This window comes from Mandrillus leucophaeus, unplaced genomic scaffold, assembly GCF_000951045.1.
Source record: "Mandrillus leucophaeus isolate KB7577 unplaced genomic scaffold, Mleu.le_1.0 Scaffold268, whole genome shotgun sequence".
Classification (NCBI taxonomy): domain Eukaryota; kingdom Metazoa; phylum Chordata; class Mammalia; order Primates; family Cercopithecidae; genus Mandrillus; species Mandrillus leucophaeus.
The window spans coordinates 1261189-1270425 of record NW_012102787.1 but is presented as its reverse complement, the minus strand read 5'-3'; the positions used below and the strand labels follow the sequence as shown (position 1 = coordinate 1270425).

At 42.4% G+C, this 9237-nt stretch overlaps 1 protein-coding gene across 3 annotated transcripts in view; it reads left to right on the top strand.

The window, feature by feature from the left end:
* CASP8AP2 (caspase 8 associated protein 2) overlaps positions 1–9237 on the top strand; it is a 51769-nt gene that overhangs the window by 8970 nt on the left and 33562 nt on the right. For all 3 annotated transcript variants that reach the window (XM_011984423.1, XM_011984422.1, XM_011984424.1), the window contains exon 2: positions 8402–8484. In XM_011984423.1, coding sequence (XP_011839813.1) covers positions 8430–8484 — 55 coding nt within the window. In that variant the 5' untranslated portion in view covers positions 8402–8429. The remainder of the gene's footprint in view (positions 1–8401; positions 8485–9237) is intronic.

Sequence of the window (9237 nt, the reverse complement as noted above, 5' to 3'; positions counted from 1 at the left end):
ATGACCTGGGAAATTTGAAAGTGCGTTGTTAACTTTGAATTTTATTGGGCTAGATGGAAGCATTTCTTTGATATTTGTGGAAACTTGCACTGCGGCTTGATACATAGACAATATTTATAAATGCGCTTAAAAGTAGTGTAAGTTCTCTTAATTGTGGTATGCAGGGTTATAAAATTATCAGATCAAACCTGTCAATTTTGTATTCAGAGCTATATGCTTAGATTTCTTTAACTGCTTGATCATTAGAGAAAATAATGTTAAAATCTCTATTGTAACAATTTGTTTTTTTTTTGCTTTTTGGTTTTGGGGGTTTTTTTTTAAGCAGAGAATCGCTCTGTTGCCTAAGCTGGATGGAGTGCAGTGGTATGATCTTGGCTCACTGCAACCTCTGCCTCCTAGGTTCAAGTGAGTCTCCTGCCTCAGCCTCTAGAATAGCTGGCATTATAGACACCCACCACCACGCCCAGCTAATTTTTGTATTTTTAGTAGAGATGGGGTTTCACCACGTTAGCCAGGATGGTCTTGATCTCCTGACCTCATGATCTACCCGCCTTGGCCTCCCAAAGTGCTGGGATTACAGGCGTGAGCCACTGTGCCCGGCCTTGCTGGTTATATATTTTTATTTCTTTGGGTTTACTTTGTTCTTTTTCTAACTTCTTGAGGTGATTGATGGCCTCATTAATGTTTTGTCCTTTCTTCCTATACATTTAGTACTGTAACTTTGCCTCTAAAAGTACTATTTTGGTTTTATCCCATAAATTTTCTGTGTTGTATTCATTGTTACTCAGTTCTGTACTTTTTCCCAGTTTCCATTAGTATTTGTTCTTTGACCTATGTTTATAAATTTCCAGATGACCTGGGAAATTTGAAAGTGCGTTGTTAACTTTGAATTTTATTGGGCTAGATGGAAGCATTTCTTTGATATTTGTGGAAACTTGCACTGCGGCTTGATACATAGACAATATTTATAAATGCGCTTAAAAGTAGTGTAAGTTCTCTTAATTGTGGTATGCAGGGTTATAAAATTATCAGATCAAACCTGTCAATTTTGTATTCAGAGCTATATGCTTAGATTTCTTTAACTGCTTGATCATTAGAGAAAATAATGTTAAAATCTCTATTGTAACAATTTGTTTTTTTTTTGCTTTTTGGTTTTGGGGGTTTTTTTTTAAGCAGAGAATCGCTCTGTTGCCTAAGCTGGATGGAGTGCAGTGGTATGATCTTGGCTCACTGCAACCTCTGCCTCCTAGGTTCAAGTGAGTCTCCTGCCTCAGCCTCTAGAATAGCTGGCATTATAGACACCCACCACCACGCCCAGCTAATTTTTGTATTTTTAGTAGAGATGAGGTTTCACTGTGTTGGTCAGGCTGCTCTTGAACTCCTGACCTCAAGCAGTCCACCGCCTCCATCCATCCCAAAGTGCTGGGATTACAGGCATGAGCCACTGCACCAGCCCAATTGTGACTGAGTTATCTTTATCAGTCAGAGTTCAGTCAGTAGGCAAAAACCATATAGTAATTTGAAAGGGAAAGTTTCGTATAAAGAATTATTGGCCGGGTTCCGTGACTCACGCCTGTAATCCTAGCACTTTGGGAGTCCAAGGCGGGCGGATCACCCGAGGTCAGAAGTTTAAGATCAGCCTGGCCAACATGGCGAAACCCCGTCTCTACTAAAATATAAAAATTAGCCAGTCCTGATGGGAGGTGCCTGTAATCCCAGCTGCTCCGGAGGCTGAGACGAGAGAATCGCTTGAGTCGAGGAGACGGTGTTTGCAGTGAGCCGAGATCGCGCCACCACACTCCAGCCTGGGCGGCTGAGCGAGACTCCGTATCACAAAGGAAAAGGCCAGGTGCAGTGGCTCACGCCTGTAATCCCAACACTTTGGGAGGCCGAGGCGGGCAGATCACGAGATCAGGAGATCGAGACCATCCTGGCTAACGCAGTGAAACCCCGTCTTTACACAAAAGATTAGCTGGGTGTAGTGGTGGGCGCCTGTAGTCCCACCTACTCGGGACGCTGAGGCAGGCAGGAGCGTGAACCCGGGAGGCGGAGCTTGTAGTGACCCGAGATCGCAACACTGCACTCCAGCCTGGGAGACAGAGCGAGACTCCGTCTCAAAAAAAAATATTGTTGACAGGATTGAAGTAACTAGTAATTGTCTAGTAATAGTTAAGGAATAACTGAAAAATATAGGAATATCAGATATAGGGAGCAGCTATGACCGCTGGGGTTTTGATCATCCAAAGAAGAGCTGTGTTCCCTCACTCTGAGGATGGGGTCCAGACCTCATGGAAAGAGCATTGCTGGGGTCAGCTGGACGGTGGAGACATTGCTAAGTGTTTTGCTCTGTTCTAAATCGGCCAGAGGAGTTGCATAGGGAAGCGCCTGGGTGCTAGAGGATCTATGAGTTGGAGAAGCTGCCCTCTCCGTAAACCTAGCAGGAGGAAGCCGTGTTCTGCAGGAGCCAATCATAATAGGAACCTGATGTACAGGAAGTGAGCCTGTGGAAAACCGCCCTGCAGGAACCGAATGCTGGGACAGCAGGCTTTGTAGGAGCCTTGCTAGCCAGATGCACCGAAACTAGGGAAAGAATCCCCCTTCCTCTTCCATTGTTCCTCCACCATTCTGATAAGGTTTAACCTTGTGCCAGTTAGCAAAGGAGAAATATCTACAAGGCCTAGCTCCTTTATCACAGAAGTATGGATTTGGAATTGAGAGGCATAACTGTCACAGTCCTTTTAACTACTTTTTTCCTTTTCCTACAGCCTAGGAAGCTAAGAACCTTTAACTTTTTCATGTGTACACAGTGAGAAGCCACACACATATAACTTCTTTTGATGACTTCTCTATATTACTGTATATGTTCTCAGAAATTTTGAAGTACTATTAATGCATCATGTGATACAATTAAGAAATGAGCAGTTACTTCTTAATTTATAAATAATCTTTTTAAAAATACCTTTGGCGGCCGGACACGGTGGCTCACGCCTGTAATCCTAGCACTTTGGAAGGCCGAGGCAGGCGGATCACAAGGTCAGGAGATCGAGACCATCCTGGCTAACACGGTGAAACCCCGTCTCTACTAAAAATACAAAAAAATAAATAAATAAAATAGCCGGGCGTGGTGGCGGGCTCCTGTAGTCCCAGCTATATGGCAGGCTGAGGCAGGAGAATGGCGTGAACCCAGGAGGCGGAGCTTGCAGTGAGCAGAGATGCACCTCTGCACTCCAGCATGGGCAACAGAGCGAGACTCCGTCTCAAAAAATAAAATAAAAAATAAAAAATACCTTTGGTGGTGGGGACCTAGAATTAAGATGTGGAGATAATGATCTGACAAAAAAATTTGGAGAAAAATTTAAGACAGATGGGGGCAAAAGATCCATTATTAGCTGGTCCCAAAGTAGTAGTTTCTCAGTTGGCTGTTCACAGTCAGTTACAGATCAAACTTCCCGTTCTATTCTTCCCCCCTTATTATTGCTCTTGACTAATTGTTAAAAAAGAGACCCAGGATTACCAAGTCTCTTAGATTTATATTTATTTCCAGGTTTAACTTACTAGGTCGAGTCTTCTTCTTTTTCTTCCTTTTTTTTAAATTATTATTTTTGAAACATGGTCTCTCTGTTGCCCTGGCTGGAAGTACAGTGGCATGATCACAGCTCACTGTAGCCTCCACCTCACAGGCTCAGGAGATCCTCCCATCTCAGCTACTGAAGTAGATAGTACTATAGGTGTGAACCACCATGCCTGCCTACTTTTTAAAAAAATTTATTCTGTTAAATAAAGATGGGGTCTCCCTATGTTGCCCAGGCTGGTCTTGAACTACTGGGCTCAAGTGAACCTACCACCTTGACGTCCCAAAGTGCTAGGATTACAGTTGTGACGTTTTTTGTTTGTTTTTCAAGACAGAGTCTTGCTCAGTCACCCAGGCTGGAGTGCAGTGGCGCAATCTCAGCTCACTGCAACCTCCACCTCCCGGGTTCAAGCGATTTTCCTGCCTCAGCCTAGTTGGGATTACAGGCACGCCCCACCATGCCTGGCTAATTTTTGTATTCTTAGTAGAGACGGGGTTTCGCCATGTTGGCCAGGCTGGTCTCAAACTCTTGACCTTGTGATCCACCCACCTTGGCCTCCCAAAGTGCTGGGATTACAGGCATGAGCCACCGTGCCCAGCCCGTTTGTTTGTATTTTTTTTTGTCTTGATGTGGTTTTGCCATGTTGCCCAAGCTGGTCCCAAACTCCTAGGATCAAGCAGTCCTTCCACCTTACTCCCAAAGTGCTGAAATTACAGGTGTGAGTTACCACACTTTTTTTTTTTTTTAAGTAATACCTGCCATTAGTATAAACTAAAACTGTATGAAATAATAGTGCAGGGAAAGCTTTGATCTATTTGATCTCTTTAACCAAATCATTAGATTCTCCATTATTCTGAGAGGAAACCCCATGACTAATGCTCCCCTCTCCATGTGACAGCTTACAGCTACTACTAGTAGATTTCTCATTAGGAAACCTCTGAGTATCTGATTTCGCCAGTTGAATTTTGCTTTGCAGAGTCAGTTATGTTAGTTACCAGACGTGACTATGTTATTTGTGCTTTTTGTAATTGTGCAGGCTATTTTATAACAGTTAATCAAATGAGCTAATTGAAATAAATGTTAGATTGAGGAATGTGAGGAATGGAGGAAAAAAGATAATACACCTTGATTTTATTTATCTCTTGTGGTAGAACCATGATGTTATCTTTGAATATGAATCCAATGATGAGAGTGTTGACATCTTTCTTGCATGAACTACACCCATAAGACATTGCCCATGATTTTCAGTTTTTGTTTTGTCCTTGCTTGAGTCCAGGGAGGTTGCAGTGAGCTGTTGTGCCACTGCACTGCAGCCTGAGTGACAGAGGGAGACTCTGTCTTTAAAAAAAAAAAAAAAAAAACTTAGATACTTTTTAATTGATCTGAGTATAGACTAGATTTTCTCCCCTGGTACTTTGGATCATTTTTTCTTCACTTGATTTGACATGCAGGGGTGTGTGTGTGTGTTTTGCTACCTGTCTTTCCATAGCATTCTGCCTAGTTTTCAGTAGAAAATAACTCCCTTTGGTAATGTGATCTTTCATCATACTGTGATTTAGAAAATATGAAAATGGGCATAATTGGATTTGACAATAAATATACATTGGTAAGCTTTGAGAAAAACCCAGAATCGTATATAGAAAACCTTCCCCCAAACTAAGAGGGAGCTAGGAGACCAAAGAATGATTCAGATGAGTCCAGCTTGGCTAATAGATACATTTATTAGGACTAATAAGCTTATTTTTTACAAGGCACTCTGGATGGCAGCAGGACAACTTTAGAGATCCATGCTGCCCTTTTGTCTGTAAACTGTTTTTAAGCTAACTTTCTGGCCCATTGCCTACTGTATTTAAGCGATGAGACTGTTTTTCTTGGTAGGTTCTCAAATACTCTTGGGAATGTTTGGGTTCTCAGGGGCACTGGCTCTTCAGCCTGGCACCATGGTCTTGGCTCATCTCCTGTCCTTCAGGATTCAGGCAGCAGACATACACCCTCCACTACATAAGCATATATCTCAATTGGTGGGAGCAGAAGTATGCAGGTGCAGGCTTGCTAATAATTTCATAGCCCCAAGTGGCCAGAGTGGCCATAGTTCAGTGGCCATAATCATTCATTGGGTTTTACTGGCAGATTAGAGGATGCCAGATAAGTTAGTGAAGAGAGGCTTTTTTGTTGTTGTTGTTGGGACGGAGTTTCACTCTTATTGCTCAGGCTGGAGTGCAGTGACGCAATCTCGGCTCACTGCAGCCTCCGCCTTCTGGGTTCAAGTGATTCTCCTGCCTCAGCCTCCCAAGTAGCTGGGATTACAGGCACCTGCCACCACACCCAGCTAATTTTTGTAGTGTTAGTAGAGACGAGGTTTCACCATGTTGGCCAGGCTGATCTCGAACTCCTAACCTCAGTTAATCTGCCATCTTCGGCCTCCCATAGTGCTGGGTTACAGACGTGAGCCACTGCAATCTGGCCTGTTTTTGTTTTTTTACTGTTTTGGATTCTTATGTTGTTTCTAGTTTTACCATAAACAACACTGGTAACAGATTATTAGATGTGAAATTGTTAGGTCAGAGTATTGCACTTAAACATTTCATCAAATTTTTAATCAAATCAAAGCTGTTGCCAAATTGCTTTCACAGAGCTTTTACCAGAGTACACTTGAGAGAGCTGTGAGAGTACCTCTTTTCCCATACTTTTGTCAACCTAGTGTACTATCAAACTTTTTGTTATTTGCTTGTCTTACTATGTTATTGGTGAAAACATGTCAGGAGTCCCGAAGACCACCCCTAAGTTTGATGATTTTCCAGACTTATAGGATTCACTATGTAGTTGTACTCACAGCTATGATTTATTACAATGAAAGGATGCAAAGCACAATCACCAAAGGGAAAAAAAGGTCCATGGGGTAAAGTCTAGAGGAAACCACGTTAAAGTTCCCATGGTTTTGCTCCCAGTGGAGTCATGCCCTTAACTGTTTGTTCCCCCAGCAACTAGTGATAGCAGGTGTGAAATGTTGTCTACCTGGGAAGCATATTGGAGACTCAGTGCCCAGGCTTTTTACTGGGGGCTGGTCACATAGGCCACCTCTGCCTGTCATGTACTAAAATTTTAAGACTCCCAGAAGGATACAGGTGTTTATGATAAACCAAACTGTTTGTATGAACAGTTTAGGCACATCGAGCCACTTCTTATCGGTCTGGAAATTGTGGGAACCCTCCTGAAATTTGAGTTCTTAAACTCCAGCCAAGGGCCTTAGTAAGCAGCCTTTCTAATGATAAGTAGCCATGCCTGGCTATGCCAACACTTTCCTACACAACATGGCATATCTCATTGTTTTAATTTGTGTTTAGTGAAGTCAAACATCTTTTAGTTCCAAAAGCTTTGCTTTTTTTTTTTTTTTTAATGATTTGTCTGTGTTTTTTTGACCATTTTTCTATTTGGTCTAAGTGATTACCTTTTTTTGGTATCAGTATTTCTTGTTAGTACTAGTGTGTGTGTGTGTGTGTGTGTGTGTGTGTGTGTATGTGTATGTGTGTGTGTGTGTGTGGTGATAGTAGTGATGGTTCTTATTTTAGTGCAAAAGTTAATTTTGCCGGGCGCGGTGGCTCAGGCTTGTAATCCCAGCACTTTGGGAGGCTGAGGCCAGCGGATCACCTGAGGTCGGGAGTTCGAGACCAGCCTGACAAACATGGAGAAACCCCATCTCTACTAAAAGTACAAAATTAGTTGGGCATGGTGGTGCATGCCTGTAATCCCAGCTACTTGGGAGGCTGAGGCAGGAGAATTGCTTGAACCCGGGAGGTGGAGGTTGCGGTGAGCCGAGGTTGCACCATTGCACTCTAGCCTGGGCAACAAGAGCGAAACTCTGTCTAAAGAAAAAAAAAAGTTAATTTGTATTTTAGTCTGTTTTATAAAATTAGCATCATTTACTTTGTACATAGCTTAAGTATATTAACAATTTTTTTTTTTTTTCTTGAGACAGGGTCTCACTCTGTCACCCAGGCTGCAGTGCAGTGGCACTATCTCGGCTCACTGCAACATTTGCCTGCCAGGCTCAAGTGATCCTACTGTTTCAGCCCCCAAGTAGCTAGGACTACAGGCACAGGCTACTACACTCGGCTAATTTTTGTGTTTTTTGTAGAGATGAGGTTTCACCATGTTGCCCAGGCTGGTCTCAAACTCCTGGGCTCAAGTGATCCACCTGACTTGACCTCCCAAAGTGCTGAGATTAGAGGCATGAGCCATCATGCCTGGCCATATTAACAAGTTTAAAATTTTTGCTTTATAGTTTTGACTTTTTACTAGAAAGTATTAGGCACTTTTTTTGATAACACAAATCTGCTTTTAATAATGGTAGAGAGAAAGGCCAGGCACGGGGGCTCACGCCTGTAATCCCAGCACTTTGGGATTCTGAGGTGGGTGGATTGCTTAAGGCCAGGAGTTCAAGACCAGCCTGGCCAACGTGGCAGACAGGCAAAACCCTGTTTCACTAAAATTACAAAAATTAGCCAGGTGTGGTGGTGCACTCCTGTAATCGCAGTTATGGTACACTCCTGTAATCCCAGCTACTCTGTAATCCCAGCTACTCAGGAGGCTGAGGCACGAGAATCACTTGAACCCAGAAGGCAGAGGTTGCAGTGAGCGGAGATCAAGCCACTGCACTCCAACTTGAGCGACAGAGTGAGACTTTGTCTCCAAAAACGAAGAATGATAGAGAGTGAGCTTTTTCAATGTGTCCAAATTTGAAAATTGCTTTTTGTTTTGAAGCTAGGTTTATTCTCTGAATTGTGAGGTTTATTTTAACAGTGGAAATTTAAAAATATTTAATACCGTAGGTGGTGACTTTCAAAAGGAAATAGGATCATGGCAGCAGATGATGACAATGGTGATGGAACAAGTTTATTTGATGTCTTTTCCGGTAAGAGCTACTTTTAATTGTCTTTCTAATTTACTTTTTTGTTTTTTTTGGTTTTTTTTTAATGAGACAGGATCTCCCCCACTTGCCCAGGGTGGAGTGCAGCGGTGCCATCAATAGCTCACTATGACTTCAGACTTCAGAGCTCAAGAGATCCTCTCGCCTCAGCCTCCTGAGTAGCTAGGACTACAGGCACATGCCAACACGGCCATCTAATCATTTTATTTTTTGTAGAGACAAGGTTTCACTATGTGGTCTAGGCTGGTCTCTAATTCTTGGACTCAAGCAACCCTCCCTTTTTGCCTCCCAAAGTGTTGGGATTACAGGTGTGAGACACTATTCCTTGCCTAACTTTACTTTTTAAATTACAAAATCATTTACCTATTCTCATTGGAAACATAGTCATTATCAGCCTTTTTTCTCTATACATAAATGAATTAATACAATAAAATGCCTGGTACATGGGAATGCTTAAAAGTGTGAACTTACTGTATGCTTTCAAGCTTCAGAATGTAGTCAAATTAGTGATTTTACTAATATGAATGATAATGATTTTTATTATTATATCTAAAAATATATAAGATAGGTTGTTGTTACTCTTGAAGTTAATATTTCCAGTAAATGCACTGATGGTTGTTTGTTGTTCAGGAAAAAATTGGGCCAGGTGCAGTGTCTCATGCCTATAATCTCAATACTTTGGGAGGCCGAGGCGGGCGGATCACAAGGTCAGGAGTTTGAGACCAGCGTGACCAACAT